General features: G+C 42.1%; 2 protein-coding genes across 2 annotated transcripts; both read left to right on the top strand.

The window, feature by feature from the left end:
• Positions 1–11,083: 11,083 nt before the first annotated feature.
• Positions 11,084–14,689, top strand: LOC308106144 (protocadherin 8; the record flags this gene model as incomplete). Its single annotated transcript, XM_080457192.1, has 3 exons — positions 11,084–13,513; positions 13,765–13,963; positions 14,376–14,689. 3 exons carry the CDS (start codon positions 11,084–11,086, stop codon positions 14,687–14,689), a joined length of 2,943 nt encoding a protein of 980 aa, XP_080313318.1.
• Positions 14,690–16,669: 1,980 nt separating this feature from the next.
• Positions 16,670–21,384, top strand: LOC308106019 (leukocyte cell-derived chemotaxin 1-like; the record flags this gene model as incomplete). The annotated part of the gene is made up of 6 exons (XM_080457016.1): positions 16,670–16,768; positions 17,982–18,122; positions 18,238–18,351; positions 18,930–19,083; positions 20,392–20,576; positions 21,157–21,384. The coding sequence occupies exons 1-6, from the start codon at positions 16,715–16,717 to the stop codon at positions 21,382–21,384; spliced, it is 876 nt and encodes a 291-aa protein (XP_080313142.1). The 5' UTR covers positions 16,670–16,714.
• Positions 21,385–22,842: the final 1,458 nt, after the last annotated feature.

The raw sequence follows: 22,842 nt of genomic DNA, 5'->3' as shown, positions 1-22,842 counted from the left end.
TGTTTTCTTGCTCTTTAAACTCCCATCAATGATGCTCACTTTGTTTTTCATCTGACAGAATTTTCCACAACGATTTTCAGTTACACATATATTGGCACGTCTCATACAGAAAATCTTTATGATGCCGCAAAACAGCGAAGAAATTGTCTCAAGTGGTTCAAAGGATCTGAAGTGGGAGAGGAGTGGGAGAGGATTGATGTTTGTGCTGCAAGAAGCCCCTAGTAGAACTGGCCCCGGGTCTAATCACAGACCAGCACCCCACCCCTCCTTGTCCTCCCTTCCACACAGCAGCCATAGGATTTTCTCTCACTATTCAGCGCTGATAGATGAGCCTCTCTTTGTATTTCAGCCGTGCACTTTCTTAAATCTGAAAAGCCCATTCATCTTGGGCAAACGCAAGAAGAGGAGGGAGAGAAAAAAAAACAGCCTCCTAAACTCATTTTTTCACCCTTTGCCAGAGCTCAAGTGTCGCTCACAAGCTCTCTGAGCACTATGTCTTCTCCTCCATTAATTGTCTCAATACAGAGCCATGTCACGTGCCCTGACTACAACTGGAGACTGGGAGAGATTGTGAAGCCACATTTATACTCCGTAGTACGACGGTGCCGCTTGCCGACTAGAACTGATTTTCATAAGTTCGTTTCAGCAAGCAACACCGTTGTGTGATGGAGTATGAATTAAGTTTTACTCTGCTACCCTCTCTCTCTCTCTTTCCATATTGATAATTCCACACCACAGTAGATAAGAATCATTCTGCTCCATATAGCCTGTTTCACGGGAGAATGATATCACAAACAACAAAAACAAAAACAAAAATAAAGGTTCAGTGTTTCCTGATGGACTGGATTAATCTTTGCTTTTCAGGTACACTGCTTTTCAGACGTTCAAGCAAAATTGTTTATCTAGGCTTGCTGTCAAGTGGAATTCAAGCATTTAGTGTGCTAGAAAAATAGCAGTGTAATAAATCATCTCTTTTTGTGTACTAGGGCCTTACATGGGATGTTGTGCAGACAGGCTGGCTGAAGTTTAGACACTTTCATTACACATTGTAGCTACACACCACTGTCAACAACATACAAAGTTTAATGGTCCTCTGGTAAACGGAAGGACCAGTTCTTTACCATCGCCATAGCAAAACGAGAGCCTATTTTCCAAAGAAGATTATCTTACAGCTGGCAATATACACACCACTGTATTTTTTACCCCAAAGTGCATCTGTGTGCCCATGTGTTAGGAGAGAAATAGTGTCATGTTTAATTAGTGAATTCTCGCAGCGATTGTGGACACCTTGTTGACACATCCATTCCACATGAGCTATTACTGATTCCTTTGAATGCAATTTGCATAATTATACCTCTTCCTGTCCTGTGAAGCGCATGCCTGAAATACCATGTTGCTCTCAGCAAAACAAGAGGGGGAATAGCCACATTAACCCTTGTGGCAAAAAGAAACGCCTAATGGTGGGACCGTTTCCCCCCTCTGCATTTTATGAGACATGATGGTTTCACAACATCAAGCATAATGTAGGGACACATGTGCGCGTGACACGCACGCACACGCACACACACACACACACACACACACACACACACACACACACACACACACACACACACACACACACACAATCTCGATGCCAGTGAAGGATGACCCACATTTCCACAATGGTCTCACTTACTGTACATATTTAAGTTGATCCTCACTCAATATGCAAAACCCACAGTAAACTCCTACATTTCAAGATGTGTATTCTGAATGTTTAGAACTAAACGTGACCCCCATCTCAACCCCCCCCCCCCCTTCCCCCCAGTAAACACATTGAAAGTCAGAAAATAACTATCTTCTCTCAGGAAAGATGAACAGTGTGGCATTTCCCTCAGAATCCCATCTTTCTCATCTAATAACATTTGTTTATGTCTGCTGTGGGATGCATTTGAAGAGATACCTTAACGCTAGGATATGCCGCTCAGTCCAAACAAGAAATTAAATACCCCCCCCCATTGTCTCCAGACTCCTGGAGAAGGATCAATAAAACATAACATTAGCTCCTCTCTGAGTTTAAGACCTCCGATGGGGTTTGAATCCCCCATATGATGTTGGAGGAGGCTTTACTCTCGCACATTAAAAAAACACCAGAGTTGTATTTTGATGTTTGAATTAATCAGCGGAGAGCTCCTTCAGAACAAAAAGCTCTGATGTTGCCTATGGGATCCGTGGCCATCTGGGATTCAACGGCAAGTATTTAAAAGCATGTTTTGATGAATGTGTTTCAACAGCCATAATAAGCCAAAGTTAAACAGCTAATCTAGAGACCCTCTCATATCTGAATACAAAAGTATTCTTGCAAGTATTCTTGCATTGTCTACCGGAAATATATTCCTCGGTTTAATCTTTCCCCTCGGAGAGTGAGCGTCACTTCAAAGAATACCCGAAATGGGGATGTTGACAAAAAACAAAGTAATTGCGTTTTCCATTCCAACATAACTTCCATTTGAAGGTTAAACCTCAAGTGGGATCTAATCACAATGCTGATAAAATATAGGGCACTTTATGCAGACTAGTTCCACACAATGGGGATCCGAATAAAGAATGTTGATGGTTGGACAAAGGCAAAGGTTACAGCTGAAGGAGGATAGTGTGACCCCATTATTGTGTTATTTCAAAGAGGAAAAATAGTCCCGTTGGGCTCAACTCCTTCAATAGGCTGAGAAGTTAGTAACATGGAGGCTGTGTTCACTCACGCGTGCAAGGAACAGCTCAGAGCTGATAGCTTCGGGGAAGAAACAAAAGTCTTGATCACTGAAAAACTAAAGTAAACAATTCCCCCTAACCAGGAAAGAGAAGATTTCCCCTTCAGCTGAGTGGTACTTGACGGTTATAAGCTGCATAAAGAGGTGCATAGCTCTGTTAAAATGTACAGTACAACACCAGTCTTCATTATACATTATATTATTATTGTTATTATTATTATATTACAACCACTACTAGTGCAGCACAAGGATTGGCTGATAAAATCCTGAGTGTTAATTTAAACCCTGCCTAATGAGTTTATTAAACACTCAGGATGTTACTGTCTATGGTCTATGCATACTTAAATGTGTCTCAGTTGCCACTTGTTAATGTTGGTTGCACAGAACTAGAATATGCTAAATACTACAGTTGCCATTTCAAACAGGGTTGGAGAAAGCTTCACTGATGAACACCAATAGGAAAGATTCACAGACAGACAGACAAACTGACAGAAAGAGAGTAAAACAGACATATAATAAGAGACAAAGAGAGCAAGACAGAGAGACAGAGAGCGAGAGAGTTTGTCTTCTTAAAAGTCTTGTAAAGACATGGAAGACAGCATTCTTAAAAGCAAGTGATCTCTAGCGCACAAGAGCAATAATCAGTTGAGTTGAGCTTCACCACAGTGTAATTTTCCTCTAATTTCTAATCTCTATCAAAGAATGAGAAGCTAAGTGCTTTCCACACACGCACACTATCGTGGCATTTCTGCGGGCACGTTATGGACCAGGGTGATTAGAGAACTTAAAATGCAAAGGCATCCCCTGAAACTGAATGCATTTACAATCCCATTAAAAATGGAATTGTGTCTATGGGCCAACTGTAAATTTGAAATATCATCCCTGCACTAGTTTGGATTTTTTTCCCCAGCTGCCTCCTTCTCTGTCTTGTTGAATCTGTCAGAGGTTGTGAACAATTTGCCCAAGACTTTCACAGAAATAGCCACTTTCTTTACCATTATGAAACATTATAAAGTTAATGGCTCATCATTTGGGGAATTCTCTACGTTCAGGAATTGCCCCCAATGTTATCATTCAGATTGTAATTGACATATAGGAAAAATGACCGGCTCACCGGCCTACCCATGAGGACAGATCACTTATATTGACGAAGTGGTACAAATGTGAAAGCTAAGCCAATCAGTGAAGCTGACAGGTCAGGTTAGCCAATCAGGGAAGCCAGTGCACACATAACGGAAACCGTTGTTCAGACGCAATTGCCACTCGGCCATATGGGATACACACACCATCTACCTATTTCCAATTTCTACTGCCATTTCAAAAGTATACAGATATTTGATGCGGCTCTAGCTTTGTTTATTCAATGGACTCCAGACAGGAGACCATTGAATCGCCAATAAAGAGTCATGCGAGATTGACACTGTTCTTCAACACATTTTTTATCAAAAGTGGCAATAATAACATCATTTTGCATCTTAATTACTGGGCAGCTTGTGAATGGATTGACTGTTTAGAAAGTTAGTAGTTAACACATACAAAGATATTGTCTACCTGCATCATCATTTTGATCAATCTCTGTGCTAGCTCTCTGTCCAACATGTGTGAGCACAAACTGCTTTAAGTACAGGGCAAAATTCAAGTTGCACTAAATGGAAATGCCACTCAATATAACAAATCCTATATGTTATTCTGTGGCAGGTGGGGGCAGTCGAGCATTGTTGGGGACAGAGAGAGAGGCAACGCAATTTATAATAAAAGCCTTTGCTTTTACAGTTCCTAGGAAATGAAGCAGTGGCCTGAACATAAGATGCCACACCAAGCATTGAATTCGGATTGGTTTTACCAAAAGGGAAAATGAAGAAACTTTTTATTTTATATTTTTCCTACAAGCATAGAGCCCTGTTTTGAGCTGGGGGGAGGGTTTCTGAAAGCGACGATTGGTACTGATTTGAGTTTAGTTGGGTGAATAGACCTTTTCACACTTGACATCATAAACATTCTAAATGGTACAGGTTTATTTCCTGTTGCAATGTTTATGAATATCAGCAGCTGACAGGAAATAAACTTGGGTCCAAGCTGTTCCCTAGCAACCCAATGCCACTGACAAGTACTATTAAGCCACTTATGCTGGAATTTTTCTACCGGTAATTAAAAAAATGAATGAAGTACATTTGTTTGGAATGTTTTGCTCTCCCAGGTACAGTATGCGTACATAAGTCGCTACATTCTATGGTCAAGGACAGTCCAATCAATAATATCTGTGAACATGAACTACAGTACCATCTCCCAAAGCCACAAACCAGAGCACAAAGACGTGTTTTCATCATGATGTGAAAGGTGAGAAATAAGTGGATTCCCTACGAGGGAAAAATTTTGTTTCATTATGGCCTACCGTTTTATTTTATATTTTTCTGTACTATGGCCTCTAAAAGCCACAAACCAGAGCACAAAGACTCAAACCTGTGCTTTCATCAAGACATGAAAGCTGAGGCAGAATAAACAATAAATGCATTCACTTTGTGGAGCCCCCCCCCTACACACACACACACCCACACCCCCCCCCACACACACACACACACACACACACACACTCGCACTCGCACACGCGCACTCCAAAATCCCCTTGAGTGTTCACACAGTCACCAGTTACCATCTTTCCTGATTTGATTCTAGTTAACACTTCAGGTTTTCAAGTCTTCCCCAATTATCAACAGCATACGATTCTGAATATCAGTTATAAATAGGCATGTTAAAAGAAATACCAAACTAGTCCAACATCATCAAGTGAGATGCATTAATGAAGTTATGGTGATGTGCCAATTGATTAAAGAAGTGGCATGGCAACTCCAACATGTCAAAACTCTCTATTTCACATTTTGTTCAATACAGAGATATCACTTTAAGACCGCTCAATACTGGCTGCTATATTACACCTATCAACAGGAAAATTACACTGTCTGTTAATTTATTTTTTCATTCTTTTTTGTAATGTTTTTGGAAAAAAAAACAGTCTGATTAAATGAATATCAAATATCTAAATACTGAATCAAGCAACTGTCTGGGGTGCTCACAAAAGCCAGGGTAGACCTTAAAATTACCCCAAACATGTTTGAAAGTGAAATATCTCTTTAATGCAGAACAATGGCTTCTATTTCAGCATTCTAGAGAAAGGCTGTCGTTTCTATTAGCTTAGAAAACCTATCGATGATGTCATTGGTAGGCATGTTTCTTAACTGTTCATGGCCCACCAAAGAGATACTGTACAAGTGAGTAGATATAGAAATAGTGCCATCCAATAATCCACTAATAATCCACTAATGCACATCATTAGTGAGGACCAATTAAAGATACGGTTGAAATTGGGTGACATGCTCCTTTAAGTTGAGTTACATTTGACATTGATTTGGGGTTGATTTATCTTTCAATGTAGACTGTACTGTCGTACAAACAGTAAAGTCAATAGAATGAATAGAAGGATTCACAATAACAACATTACACTTGCCTCTAACACAGATGAATAGTTCCATTCAAATCTCTACAGTACACTCCAGAACTGTAGGCACAGTAGACGGTAGACGAGCAATAAGGGCTGTTACCAACAGAAGATAAGTCAGCTGTATTCCTTGCTGTGAAAGTTTTGAAGATTGCAGCCTTTTATTTTGTTGCTGAAAATAGTTGAATTCCCCCTTTTGACAACTTTCATTCTGAGAACAAGAAGGTGTTTGCCAAATGTATTGGCTTAATTCATTTAACAAAACATTTCCCCAAGTTCGACATTACCTGCAGTCTAAACTGTGCCTTTGTTAAGCAAAATGTATTATCATTTTAATTGTAAGATTCTGAATTAGCATTTGCCTCAATCTCAATACCAATTTCACCCTCTCCGACCTACTTACTTACATGCAGCCTAGTAGAAACTATCGCAGATAACTATAATTAATTCAGTTATAAGTCGTCTATCTATCTATTAATTCATGTGTGTGTGTGTGTGTGTGTGTGTGTGTGTGTGTGTGTGTGTGTGTGTGTGTGTGTGTGTGTGTGTGTGTGTGTGTGTGTGTGTGTGTGTGTGTGTCGGGCATAACTCGGGCCCCGTCCGACCAAACAGCCTCAAACTTGCCGTGTGTCTCATATGACCTGAGGGCGTGCCGTGTCAATGACTGGCAATTCGTTTGGACCAACGGTTTCCGAGAACCGAAAAAAACAAGAAAGTCTATATCTGTCTTACCGCAGGTCTGGGGAAGATGCACCGAATCTCTGTATGTTAGGGGGAGTGTGGGCACCGGCTTCCCTGATTTGCAGCTTGTCGGCTTTGCTAAACGTTTCTCTCGCTTAGCGTGTGTGCAATGTAACAAATAGCACGGTTTACAAGAAGCACAGAGATCTGAATCTGTCTGTCTGTCCGCAGGTCTGCTGAGGATGCACCAAATCTCTAGCCTCGTGTGGCCAGACAATGTCACTGCGAGGGCTAATTTTTATTTCGCAACGGCAGATTCGTCTGGTTTCCAGGCTACCAAACAAATCTCTGTATGTTTGGGGGACTGTGGGCACCAGCTTCCCTGATTGGTCAACCCAACCCATTGGCTTCACTGATTGGCAGAGCTTTGCGTCACGTTTGTGCAGCTTAACCAATATAGGTGGCAGCGTGTGCAATTGAACAACTACCTGTAGCATGACATTTGTGCTCATGGTTGAAGGAAACCACAGCGAATCAAAGCGATGGCGTGAAGCAAAATGTGATACAGTCTGGAATCTGGATACAGTCCATTTGAGGTTAAACAACTACATCTTGAGCGGCCGGGTGGCGCAGGGGTAAAGCTACTTTTGAAAAATCCCTGGCACAAAATATTTTTGAGATGGGGGTCCACTGCCAAACACATTTTAGGGGTCCTTGACTTGAAAAGGTTTGAGAACCACTGCTTCACAGTGAGTGCATCTGGCATAGCTGGGCACTCCATCGAGCACAATTTTGGCTGTATTTGCGGGTGGAGCTGTGTGGGTGAGGGGAGGGAGGGGGGGGTGATCCCTGTTACTGCACTAGCATACTCCTACAAGCCTCGCGTGGCCAGGCAATATCACACGACACACTGCGTGGATATTAGTCTGGTCCCTATCAACGATAGATTTTTTTCCAAGGGGCGGTTACAAAAAGATCCAAACGGACTCTATTGGTTAGACCTAAAACCAATCAGAGCAGTGCTTCCTGCTACGTCACACACAAGCGCCGGTGCTGAAATAGTAAACAACGAAAGCTAGCTCCACTCGTATTTAGTCTGGTAACCAGATGAAACTATTCTTAACACATCTTTCTTTCCAACAAAAGCTTTAAGGGCAATTATTTGTTCGCGTTTACTACTGATGCTATGGTGGCGTCCATCTTTGTTGTGAAAAACTGAAAATGATTGTACGTCATTGCTCCAAATAAGGTGATAAGCCCGCCCACATTTGGATACTGGGCCCTGATTGGTCCCTCACGACTTCGGAGGGAGAGAAATGAAATCTCTATTGAGGGGGGCCAGACCTAATCTGCCGAGGGCTAAAGTGCGATGCAATTTTGCAAAGGCAGATTCGTCTGGAACCAGGCTAGACTCCTACAGGCTGTTCAGGGCAGTGGGGAGTGGAACTGGAAAGGATAGCATGTTCCTCTGCAGTCTGCATGTGTTATGCCCTCTCAGTGAAACTCCACACTGTCTATGAAAAGAAGCGGGTGGCGTCTACACGTAGTGTACTGGAGGAGATGCATGGTTGTCCCCTTCCCCAAGACTAGGCAGTCGGGTCGGCAGTGATAGGGACTACAAGGGAGAATTGACATAACTAAATCGAGAGAAAAAGTGGAAAAGTACTGTTCCTGATTAATCCTGTCTTACCTATTTATGTTACATATTGTCACGTGTCACTTGACCAATGTTAGCTTGACCAATGTTAACTCACTTCAAAAAACATAAATGGCTTTTTGAAGTGACACACCTATTTATAGGATTTTATTTCGTCATGCGTCTCGCTAGCCAATCAAAAGCATTGGTGACAACATATTGTCACGTGTCACGTGAAGCTTGACCAATGTTAGCTTGGCTAGGGAGGGGGACACACAGCGGGACAGGAACGAAAACATACTCTCCAGCTCTGGCGGAGACAACTAGAAAATGTGCTCCTCGGAGCACAGGTCTCCGCCAGGCGAGTACTGTTCCTGATTAATCCTGTCTTACCTATTTATATTACATATAATTGATGTCACGTGAAGCTTGACCAATGTTAGCTTGGCTGAGACGGACACACACACAGAGTGGACACACACACACGGAGGTTAAAACATACTCTCCACCATGCCTTCGGCCTGGCGGAGACAAAAAACAGCAAACCATAGGATCTCAGATGAATATGCCAGAGTGCTATACTCAGTTTTTACATGTAGCCTACAGTATTGGGTATTCTGAATACTGGGTCATATGAGGTGACATTTGGGACATGCTGTTTATATGCATATCAGTATTTTGTTAATTTGTTGCGCATACATTGTATTTTGTGCTGCAAACTAAATGACCAAAACACCCTCCACTTGAACTTATATCCAAACATCATTCTACATGTGCAGTTAACAGAATAGTCATTAGCAATTAAACAGGCTGTGAAAACTATAAAACAGAATTATGTCTTTATGTGGGTGGCAGCTTTGAACTTTGGTGACAGTCAGATGGATACAGTTAGTCATTAATTCTTAATTGACAAAAGTATCATGTGTATGAACATGTGAGGCAACCACTGAATTGGGAGGGGGGGGGGGGTTCTGCTCGCGCAAAGGCACACGTGCACACACCACGCACGCACAAAGCATGTAGCCTATATTATTCTAAAATGAGGAAGGTTTGCGGAAAATAAATCGAGCTTCAAATGGCCAGTGATTCTCAAACTTTTTCATGTCAAGGACCCCCAAACATTTGGCCGCGGACACCCCATCTGAAAATGTTTTATGCCAGGGACCCCCAGAACAGAAGATTTATGTTAAAGAATTATAAAAATTATTCAACATTTTCAAAACTTTTTCAAAACTTTTCAAAAATAGCAGTACAAGCTTGCAGCTGTGAGCTTGTAGATCTGCTATTTTTAGATAGCCAATAAAATATGGATGAAGGGGTTAAAATGAGTGTGATGCTGTATTTAAAAAAATGGCTGGGGACCCCCTGGAACTCCCTCAAGGACCCCTGGGGGTCCCCTGACCCCACTTTGAGAACCACTGCTGTATAGCCATATACATTGATGAACAGTGCAAAAAATACCTCCAAGCAATGGCATGTTTTCCCCACTTTTCCCTTTGCTATATTTACACCCATAGGCAACACACTCAAAACAGGCTTAGGGGTTTTTATGAGGCCTTTTTTATATTATTCTAAAGCGAGGGATTGGTCACACTTGGTCTCATTAGCATGAGGAGCTGTGGCTATAAACCCCGCCGCTGCAGAATGTGGAGCAGTGTTGCCATGTCCGCTTATTATAAGCGACTTTGGGCTCGTTTTTCCTGTAAAGTTGCTTGTAATAAATAATTGATAGTTTTCGGGTTGCGGTTTTTAAGTGTAGTTGCTTATTTGGACTTGTTTCCTAATGTTGTTTAAACCAGTGGTTCTTAAACATTTTCATGGCAAAGACCCCCACATTAATATATGTATTTGTCCACGCACAGATCCCCATCTGAAAATATTTTGTGCCAGTAGCCTAATATTAAAAAAATTACCTAAGATTTTCCCCCCCTTATTTTTTAAAATATCAATTCATTAATGTAGCTCCTATAGCTTCTTTTGGGGTTGTTTTCATAGAACTGGTTGCTTGCTGTGTCAATTTTGACAGCAAATTCAGATTTAGTCTGAGTCTTTTGAATAACACAGTTTAATTTAGTTTTAGTCATCTGAAATGGTCTTAGTCTATCTTAGTCAACTAAATATAAAAAATGTTTATTCTTAGTCTTTTAGTCACAGACTCAGTACAATTAACACTGCATGGTATGGTACCTAAATACCAGTGTTAATTCTTTACAGCAAATTCTGAAATTCTTTTGAAAAACACACCATTTACTTTTAGCCCTGTTTTAGTCATCTGAAATAGTTTCGTCTAGTCAACTAAATTAACACAGGTTGCTTGTTTCTCTCGCAAAACCTGGCAAATGTGTAGCTGTGTTGAGGGCGAGGCAACAAGCGCGTCTCACTGACTCCGCTCCGCGCGGCGAGCAACTCTAACTTTCACTTTGAGCCACAGTTTCAGTTCAGAACAGAGCGGGTGGTGCTGAATGGAGAGCGCTGCGTGAGGCTTGCCTATTGATGGGAGAAGCAACAACTCTGAAGAAGATGATGGTGCGAGTTAATTTCACAGGCTGGATTTTTATGTTAACATCGATTCAACACATTCTTTTTGTTTCACCGGTCGAGTCCGAGGGAAATACCTTGCGGTACCAGACCAACGAGGAGGATGGACCGGGCACGCTCATCGGAAACCTGGCCAAGGACATGTCCTTGAGTCTGTCTCACCACCACAGCACCAAGACCAATTTCAGAATGATGAAACAATTCAACGATTCGTTCATCAGGGTGAGAGAAAGCGACGGGGAGCTCACCGTGGGAGAACGAATCGACAGAGAGAGGATATGCAGGCACGCTCTACAGTGCCTCATCACTTTTGACGTCGTCAATTTCTCTAAAGATCGGTACAAATTGATCCACGTCGAGGTGGAGGTAAAGGACGTCAACGACAACTCTCCGGAGTTTCCACACAAGGAATCCGTGGTGGAGATCTCAGAGAACGCAGCTGTGGGCTCCCGTGTGCCTTTAGATCCAGCTGTGGATGCCGATGTGGGATCGAACTACATACAAAGCTATCAAATTTCGGTCAACAGTCATTTTTCTATTGACGTGCTCCTGAGAGCGGATGGGGTTAAATATGCGGAATTGGTGCTAATGAAAGAGCTAGACAGGGAGACTCAGTCATCATGCACAGTGGAGCTGGTTGCCACAGACGGAGGCAACCCGCATAGATCGGGGTCAACGAAGATAACTATAAAAGTGACTGACTTCAATGATAACAGACCCGTTTTCGACCAGAACAGTTTTTCTGTCAGTTTGCCAGAGGACGCTCCGGTCGGCACTGTTATATTGGACTTAAACGCAGTTGACGCTGATGAAGGTTTAAATGGAGAGGTTGTTTATGGATTCGGAAAACAGGTTTCTCTCGAGATCCGAGAACTTTTTGAAGTGGAACATAAATCAGGCCGACTGGTGCTCAGGAGCCAAGTCGATTACGAGGACAAAAAAACGTACGAGCTAGACGTGCAGGCGACCGACCTGGGATCCAACCCGAGCCCCTCCGTCTGTAAAATCATAATTCACGTCAAAGACGTCAATGACAATGCCCCAGAAATAAGCATCACCCCGATGACCTCCATCACGACTGGCATCGCATACATCAGCGAGGCGGCAGACAAGGACAGTCTAGTGGCGCTGATCAGCACCTTGGACAGAGACTCCGGCGTCAACAGTCAGGTTCACTGCACGTTGTACGGCCACGACCATTTCAAACTCCAGCAAGCCCACGAGGACAGTTACATGATAGTGACGGCGGCACTGCTGGACAGGGAGACAATCAGCGAGTATAACTTGACAGTGATGGCCGAGGACTTCGGGTCACCTCCGCTCAGAAACATCCTCCAGTACACCATTAGACTGAGCGACGAGAACGACAACGCCCCTCAGTTCAGCAAACACGTCTACGAAGTTAACGTGGTGGAGAACAATGCACCTGGGGCATACATCACAACGGTCGAAGCCAAAGACGCCGATTTAGGCAGCAACGGTAAAGTGACTTACAGACTTTTAGACAGCGTTATAATGGGTTCTCCCATGAACACATTTGTCTCACTCAATTCGGTGTCTGGTTCAATATATGCTCTAAGAAGCTTTAATTATGAATTCATGAAACAGCTCGAAATACACGTCCAGGCAAGTGATGCGGGGTCACCGCAGCTGCAGAGTACTGCTGTCATCAGGCTAAAAATAGTTGATCAGAATGACAACCAACCCTCCATCATAGAGCCAGTTCTTTACAAAGGCTCTGCTGAGGTTTTCCTGCCCAAAGACGCACCCGCAGGTTATGTGGTAACCCACATAAAGGCCACAGATGCTGATGAGGGCATAAATGCACAGCTGTCCTACAAAATCACTGAGGGAGGACACCTGGGCTTCACCGTCAACAGAGCTACAGGGAAGGTGCATGTGAGTCGTCTACTGACTTACGATCTGACAGACAATGTCAAAGTCACAGTCACAGTCAGTGACAATGGAACACCTGCTCTAACCTCCACAGCCACAATACACTTCGGTTTTACTGAAGGCACTCGGTCCAGTGTGCCCTCCATGGTTCAAAATGACAGCGAGGAGCTTTTCGAATGGGACATGTCCATAGCCATAATCATTGTCCTGGCAGGGAGCTGCTCCCTGCTCTTATTGGCCATCATTCTCATCACAACCACTTGCAGCCGGCGGAAAAGAGAGAAGAGAGAGGCAGCAGCAGCATATGATGAAAAAGAAGACATTCCGGATGTTGAGAGTGAGGAAAGTGGTCATATTGACTCATTGATCACTAACCACAAAGCCAAAGCGTTTGATGTTCATCCATTCCCAGAGAAACCCCCATTGGCCAGCAGCAGCACAATGGAAACAGGCTGTGAAGATGGCCGACAAAAAGCGACCATGTTTGAGAACAGCAGGGTGATGGAGGGCAAATTGAAGGTAGGTAATCATGTTTGACTGCTCTTAAAGAATACTGACTGGTGCTTGTTGCAAATTGACATAACCAAATGAACCCTAGCGCCCCTATTCTGGGGTGAAGATTTGTCAAAAATAGCAGATCTACAAACTCACATGTCTGAGCTTGTAAAAGGAGAGGACAAAGTACAGACCCCAGAGGGACTCTGATCAACTAAGTATATTGGGTTTAAATGGTTAAATTGGATGTGAATATTGTGTTTCTCATCTCGCAGGGCTACTCTACACTACCTGGATATGGAAAAGAAACACTCAGGCCTATAACGATATGGAAAGGCAATTCATTCACCACCATTTCAGCGAGAGATCCCCAGATCAGTGGGAAAGATAGCGGCAAGGGAGACAGTGATTTCAATGACAGTGATTCTGACATAAGTGGAGATGTTCACAAAAAAGAGTCTCCACCGACAAACAGTAAGTATATAGGCCTACTCCAATCATTTGTTTCAAACTAATATCATAATCATGTTTCATAGTGAAAACACAAAATGTCCTGAACAATTAAACTAATGGTGATATCCAATTAAACTAATGGTGATATCCAACACAAATCCCCATACTGCGTCCTAGACATCTGATATCATTATGTTCATGTCATGTTACCTATCAACACAGTAAAATCCTAGAGAGTCTAAAAACTAAGCCTTAATGGACCCCCATTTCTACACTCTGAGTCAAATTAACAGTGCGTATTTTACTGTGTTATAATGACATAGGTAGAACCATACATCAGGCTTAATCATGATGTAAACTATGTCATTTGGTAGCACCAGACACCCTTGTTCAAGCTAGCGATGTATTAATTACACAGTAACTGTTTCCACAGATCTTTGGGCATGTACAAGCGAGTGCAAGATCCTGGGCCACTCTGACCGATGCTGGAGCCCATCAGCTACCAGGCCAAACACCAGCCTGGCCAGTGCACCCCATCTCTCAACATTCTCAAAAACAGCTACGCTTCCGCGAGACGCCAGAAGAGAAAATTATTGTCCAGTCCAAATACCCAAGACGCATGGCCTGCAAAGTGTTTATGAAAAAGTCCAACACGAGGAATTTGACTACATACTTGTTGGTCCACCAACACCAGCCAGAATACAGGAAGCTGATGAGATCTCCATGCCAGAGTATTCACACTCCTAGAACTCTACAGTGTAAAATCATGAGTTTCTATACTGTGTAATGAATGATCAAAAAGAAGCTAATCAAAAAGGAATTCTCCGCCTTTATACTGTATAGTCCTTTTACCTTAATTGACTCCATGTTGGATTGTTGCAGTGTTTTTTGTATGTCTTCTGTCTCTTATATGGCTCTTATAGGCTAATGTATGACTGTTTACTGTATCATGTGTAATATGCAAGATTTTGTATATCAATAATATATTTTTCATATTGATTCAATGTAAAGAACAATTTTATTATGACTTTTGAAGAGCATGTGTTACTATTTAAGGGGCATGACCAATGGACAATTAGGCTAAAAACGGGCCTTCTGAAGTGGAAAACAATCAGTATCAAAGATTACCCTGTTTGTGGTAGATTTTGTCACAATGTTGCACAAATAAATATTCAAAACCAGAATACTATTGTTCTGCTGATAAATCAGGCTAGATCATAAAGCAATAGTTCCAGTTATATGGGCTTATTCAAACTAAAGAGAAATGGTGCAGGCACAGTACAACTTATTGTCTCCAGAAAATATTCATTAAGCCCACAGAATAACCTCAGTTAGACAAGCACGTCCAAATTGCCTTACGGGCTTATAAGCTACAGTAAATACAATGTGGTCCTCAAGCAATTGTGCCTACAGTGATGGGGAATACAAACCAATGTCATCTTCTTTACAAGGTAAAAAACAATGTAATTACTGTGCTGTGTTAATTTGCATACACATCCAGCTGATCAAATGCTGTTTCAATTACATATTTTTCGAGGGTCAAAGAATCCCTTCACCTTTCTGATTGCCTCGCAGCTTGCCAATTATCCCAAAAATTGTGTTTCAAACGGTTTCTAAGCAACAGTGGCAGTGCATATTCAAATCTCTTTAGCACTGTGTTCACCTTCTTGTTAAGTTGTGATAAGGAGCAAGTAACTTCGGCCAAGAGATCACCTCCCTTCTGTTGTCAAATCAGAAAACCCATTATCAGACAAGGTTGTGTATGTGCATGCGTTCGCAAAGTGTTCACGCATGCCTTGGCTTTAAATAGCCTACATTAAATCCAACTGCAGTGGTGGAAGAAGTACTCAGATTTAAGTAATAATAGCAATTCCACAATATAAAAATACTCTGTTACAAGTAGGCCTAAAAGTTTTCAAACTTACTTGAGTAAATGTACAAAATTGGCATCAATACTTACAGACTGTAAGTTACAGTACCAAAGACAAAGACAAAGTCTTGCTTATGAAAAGTAAAAGTACCTCAAAATTGTACTCAAGGATAGTAATTGAGTAAAAGTACTTTACTTTCCACCACTGCCAAACTGTCAATCTTGTATGCATGCATTACGTTACCAGTAAGGTAAACTACTCAATCCCTCTCACTGTCTCACACCTGACATATTCTTGTCTTATGTGTGAGAAGTAGGCTTGTGCAGACAGCTACAGTAAAGGAGCCTATACTGTATAGCCTAGTTCAAACCCACATTAACAACATAGCATACAGTAGGCTATTTCAGTTCATTAAGTCTACTTTGTTTTAGAAGTCAGGACACATGCACATTTTCCGATTACTTTCTCTACCTGAAGAATTCCAGCTCCGTCACAAGCCCGTCACTCACACTCACATGTGAAATGGTCCTCTTGTGGACACCAAGGAGAATCAACAGTGGAGGTAATATAGGCTACAGAAAACAACATGGGAGAAACTTCGGAGAAAGAAAATTCCTCAAATTTTGAAAATTGCATGCCTCCGGTAAGAAAATATTCTAATTGTAGACTACATCATTTAAAAATATAGTGTACTATATAGTCTACTTGCAAGATCCGAAATTGGACATAGGCCTAAATTGTTTATGGATAAAGGGAAACAGACACTCATGTTTTGCAATCTACTGTATGTGGTTTATCATATCAATCTAAGGCATACAGCACATCGACTAGTCAGTCCCCTGCTGCAATTGGTCGCCTTCTAAGATTTGGAGCTGCAGCTCTTATTGTCGGGGCAGTATTGATGTTGTGTGCATCCATTGGAGCTTTCTACCTGTGGAAAGTCAGTGATAAAAATGTAAGTATTACTATGTTGCCATGGCTGTTGAATGAGGAATACTTATGCAAGTACATAATGATATAGACCTAGGCGGTCTTTACTAGGCTACTTATGGTGGTAATCAGCCCACATAACTGGTCAAAATAATGATTTCATTTTCATTCCCAATGTATTTTATTTATGAAAATGTCAAAAGAGATCTCATCAGTTGAAATGGCCTATCAGTAAATGCCACATTTTCAGATCTTGAAATACCATACCTTTCTCTTCTAAGCTGCACATTTTAAATTCCATTTGAATAACTTGGTCAGGTAACTTTGCCCTACCTCATTAGAGATACTGGAATATTTATTTGTGTCATAATGAGCTCCCCTGTAGGGCAAATACCTCTGTCAAGGTCTGCAGCAGTATCCTCTGTGGTGCTCTATTCAAATCTGCATGTGCTTAGAATGCAACATCTGTCCAAGACGGAGAGTTTCTCTTTCGCAAAGGGAGGACACCAGCAACATTATGTTAACTCAGTCAGACAAAGTGCACATGGCTATAGGGTCAGACTCCAAGTCTATTTTATTTCTATTCTACTGTCTCTAATCTTACCTGTGCTTACCGCTGTTGCTGCTGTGACACCTGCATTTCCCCACAGGGATCAATAAAGGTCTATCTATCTTTTACCACTTAAACCCTATGTACTGTACTTCTGATTGCAACGAATAGCGAAAATCGTGATCTACAACTTGTGACGCGTTGTGAGCTTGTTTTCAATTTCCTTTTTAACTTTCACATTGTTTGTTAACTTGAGGATGCAAGGATTCATGTGGTTAAAGGTAGGGTAAGTGATATGTTTTGGTATTTTTCTATTTTTTTTGTTAAAAAGGTTAAAGTACTATATTCTGATAGTAATCATTGCTACATAGCGTTTGTTCGGTCACAGGGGTCTCTCCAGCTCTTTAGTAAACATTTTCAGGTAGGTGACACATTTTAAGCCAATCAGGAGAGAGCACTAAAAATGCATTTTCTGTTTAATAAAGAGCTGGAGAGACATGGGAGACTCCTTATATGGACAGGACACTCTATAGTAACGAGCACTATCAGAACATAGACCCATTTTGCAATTATTTGAATAATTGCTAATCACTTACCCTACCTTTAAGGTTACTGTACAGTCAGAATGTAAATAACAAGAAATGACCTGATAAATCTGTCATTAACATTATTCTTTGCATTCAACCAGGTTTATAATGTTCATTACAGTATGAGCATTAACGGGAAGGTGAAGGAGGGGTCGATGGAAATCGACTCTGATAATAATCTAGAGCGGTTCAGAACTGGGAGTGGAGATGAGGCAGCTCAGGAGATTCACGACTTTCAAATTGTGAGTTGCCCTTCATTTCCCTCCAGCTGGAATAGCTCAAACGCAAATATGGCATGTGCTTAGGAAAGTAGCGAAGTCGTGAGTGTAAACATGGCAGCTCTGTGATTTGATACAGGGAATCACAGGAATACGCTTCTTCGGTGGGGAGAAGTGCTATATAAAATCTGAAATCAAAGCCACCCTTCCTGACATGGGAACTCACAACAAAGAGTCACTGATGTTTGACCTGGTATGGTATGCTTCATAGAACCCTCTCTCTCTCTCTCTCTCTCTCTCTCTCCCCCTCTCCCTCTCCCTCTCTCATCAGAAAGTATCTTTCTGTAAATTACCATTTTCGATTTTACTGTGCAAAAAGTCACAATGCAAGTTTCGGCTGCTTGTTAATGTTCAGTTGTTAAATATATACATTTTTGCTAGTTTTTCCCAATTTAGTCATAATGCCAATTCTCTGATTTCCCCACACACTTGTGTAATCTTGTATCTGCTGACCCCTACTCGTTGGTCTTCGGACTGGTTGTCCCTAGGGATGCAATCGAACTCACGTGGAATTACCTGCCACTTCTTCTCACCTGCCAGTGAGGAGCCCGAGCCTCATAGGGAGGACATATGGTGCATGCAGATGAACACCCCATTCCTCATAGTTCAACACCCCTACTGACAGGCACCCTTGACCAACCTGTAGGGGTCGCTAGTGCAGCAACAAAGACCCCCCCCCCCCCATTGACAATTGTGTTTGTTGGAACGAATTATGCATCACATGCATGTGTACAATGAAGCCTCTTTTGAATCCTCTTTGAATCCTATCAGACAGATGAAATCATGCCGGTGAAGTATGATGGCGAGTCTCTGATTTGGGTTGCGGCAGACCAGCCCCTGAATGACACCAGCTTCCTCAGTACCAGAATCCTAGACCTCTGTGGGGACCTTCCCATCTACTGGATCCAACCTACCTATCCTAGAGGTGGCCCTATGTTCACCTGTTGCTCCCTGTTATCATAATTTGTCCCGTAGACTATTAATAGTGTATATGGCACAGTATGATTGGAAAACCAGTCAGATTGAAAAAGGTGCACTCGTTTTCACAGACGGAGGTGCGCCGTCTGAAGGGGACTTGAGCCACGAGAGGCACCACCGAGCGAGCTTAGGCGAGCGATTCGCCGTGCAGAGCGTTGCGAAGTCGTCTTCAGCCGACTCAGTGCCGTCCAAGTTATGTCCCGATAGCGACAGAATTGTAAATCATCGTCCCCCATAGTCTCGGTACCTCCGAGACGTTTTTTTTTTTTTGACGGGGGTAGCACAGAAGGTTAACTCGAAGAAAACAAGCACTCCTTTTCCAATCTGACTGGTTTTCCAATCATACTGTAACAAACACTGTAAAATCCTAATCCTTATGGGTCCATTTGATTACATTTGTACACTTACAAATGGATAAGTTAACACTGAGGATGATCGTGTATATTAGGGCTGGGGAATATATCGATACTTAGCATTTATCGTATATTATTATAATCGTACCATGTTCTTTTTTCTAATTGTGAATCGTGACACACAATTTTGTTGCTTAAATAACACAATGACAAGGTAATTACTGAGCCAGATATCTGAAATACCATACTTAAATTAGAACTGCCACATTCTGCTGCCATTATGATAATGGCAGCAAAATGTGACAGTTTGACTACCTGTTAAAGTACCATGCTGTCCACTGTGATCAACATCAACTAGATAATTTGACATGATTTTCCATACAGATATCATTAAATCTATCAATATATCAACGTATATTCCCATATCGTCCAGCCCAATAGGCTGTCTTCATATAGTCAACATAGGCTTAGTTGTAGAGTAGGCCTAAGTGTTACCACTTGTGATATTGTAGGTACATTTCACAACCCCTTTCAGTGTTCAAAACCTGCTTACGATAATCCTGGTCATCCACCTGGACATGAACACGCTCCATTTAATGTCCTCCTGTGTGGCAATGATACCTACAACTTTTTCCAATTTAGGTCCTTGTCTGGGAAGTTAACACACACTTACACAACACACTAATGCCCCGAACACACCACATTTGGAGACTTGCACAAAAAGTCTTCCATTAAAAAAGGATGATCCTGAAATATGCAAGAGTGTTTGATATCACTGCAGCTAATTCAATTATTCAGGACGACGAGACAGTCCTGCCTATGTAGAATTGAGCTCTGAGGACATGTATGGCGTCTTGTCCATGATGACCCAATACCCGTGCCTCCTGTGGCTGCTCTAACAGATGGAGAAAGGAGAAAAAGAGACACTCAGCGAGCCAAACGGCAGTTTAGCATGGAGGAGTTTGAGCCAGCTGCTGAGGAGAAGGACACAGCGAGCCGTTCGGAGGGTGACAACAGAGCGGCGGAGGAAGAAGAGGGTGCGTCGTCTGCGATGGGGTCGGCGCTTAATCCTGAAAACCCTTATCACGTGAGTCTGGGACATGTCCACGGCGCTCTGTTTATGATAAACAGGGTTATTATCATTGCTGCTGAATTATAGATGAGCTATCAGAGTCGTAGGGGATGTAATTCCAAGCCCTAAAGCAACCCCTAAAGAAATGTATTATGAATTGATGTTTCCCCTTTTGCAACACCTTCACGGATGAGTTTATAGCTCCATGCTTGGGTAAACAGCCTTGCCATGAATTTAATCCCATAGAGATAAGTACAAGATTGGAAATTGACTAACCCACATTCAGTCTCTCCATCAGTTCCATGGGCTGTGATGGTTTTGGGCGAGTGGGTGTCATATTAGCAGCTGTAAATACAGGTCACCTGGGTGATGACAGCCTCCCGTTATTTATGACCCCTATGAACTGGTGTGAAAATCATTATTCTCTCCCGACAGTCATTAAATTTCTCTTCGCTCTGGAAGAAATTGAGTCATATTTTTGAGAGAATCAGACTTTATGGTTAAACGAAGTGGAATTCAAAACGAATATGAATTAGCCTTAGAGTGTTGAAATAAAGACAACAAACGTGGGCTAAACTTTGCTTCCAATCTTCAGCGCAGGGAAGGCGCGGGAGAGGAAGGCACCATGACCTTTGACCCAATGCTAGACCACCTGGGGATCTGCTGCTCAGAGTGCCGACGCAGCTACACCCACTGTCAGAGAGTATGTGAGCCGCTGCGAGGCCACTGGCCCTGGCCTTACAACTACAGGGGATGCCAGGTGGCCTGCCGCGTGATTCTGCCATGCCGCTGGTGGGTGGCGCGCATATTAGGTGTTGTGTAAGAAAATAAACACACTGCATTCACGACAAGCACATTACAAAAGACGTCAAAATATATTAACCCTGTGCTCCTTAAGCAATGTTTTTATGCATGGATATTTATTTTCTAAGTTTGTATTTGGTTGTAAATATGTCATGCTGCCAGCAAGTTATACTGTACTTGTTATGCATGAAACAAAGATCATGGTGCATGATTTACTAAGGATATTGCCAACAAAGGCATATTTTCACCTGGACTCACAAGGAAACATTTTGCATGCAAAACAGGTATACTCTCTTTGTAGGCACATCACATTTTCTTCAGAGGGAAAGAACAAACAAATGTAATATCCCTATTTGCAGATTTACATGACACAAATATGCACATTAGTATTTTCGCATTATGAGGCTAAAAGCACTGCACTGTAATGGAATAAAGGAATCAGATTGTAACGCAGAGGCTGCTAGATGCTTGAGAAACTCAATATACCTTTTCTGGCTGTCTTCAATAAATTCAAATCATAATACACGTAGCTTTGATGTAGAATAATTTATTGTGTCACATGTTGTGTCCATAGTCCCACTGGGCCCTTTTCTGATAAAACTGATGTGACAGCAATGGTTGACATAACTCCCATTCACAGTACAGGATCAGGTTCAAGGCAAAGCAATTTGTGCACACTGACATCTGCACTGATGTGAACTAATGTGAGACGAGTGTCAGAACAACGGTGGAAAACAAACATTTCCATACAAGTGACATTTTAATAAATTAAATTAATAAAATGGGAGCATGAATGCAAAGTAACCAGATGAAACAAACAACACAGGGTATAGAGCCCAGTCTTTTTCCCTCGCCGCCATTATTGAGGCTTGTGACATGTTGGCTATTCTAAACGTTTTGAGAAAATCAGATTACTATCTCTAAAGCCATACGCCAACTTTCTAAATAATTGAAAAGAGCCACGCCGTGATCAAGACGATTTCACAGAGGGTGATCCCAGCACATCAAATTACAACAGATGTAAAATTGCACCATATCTGCCACTAAAGCCGCATTTGACGCGGTGTGAGGGAACAACACAAAGAGATGCTTGTCTCTTTACTTGGAGATCTTTCCTGATTTTTGTTCACGGGGGTAGAGGTGCTTATCACATCTGCAGTGCTGATAAGACGGTCTCTGTGCCTCCGTAGGCTATATAATATTAATCCCTCTCCCACGTCTGCAGATGCACTTAAAGGAAGGTGACAAGCATGACATATCCAGGACCTCCTGATGGCTCGAGCTCTGGAGTGCAGCCGCTAAAAGAGCCCCAAGTACCCTGAAGTGATGTAAATTTGCAGGGGGAGTCCAATTTCCATCACAGCGCTGTCACTGTCATGGTCATTAAACTAAATCAACCCGCTGTGTGTCACATAGCTCCCATTTTAAAGTCCCCTCAATAATGGAGTTATACTTGGACTGCAGATTGCAGCACCAC

The sequence above is a fragment of the Gymnoscopelus braueri genome (assembly GCF_963280865.1).
Source record: "Gymnoscopelus braueri genome assembly, chromosome: 18".
Taxonomy (NCBI): domain Eukaryota; kingdom Metazoa; phylum Chordata; class Actinopteri; order Myctophiformes; family Myctophidae; genus Gymnoscopelus; species Gymnoscopelus braueri.
Note: the sequence above shows the minus strand (reverse complement) of the source record. Positions and strands in the feature narration are given on the sequence as shown.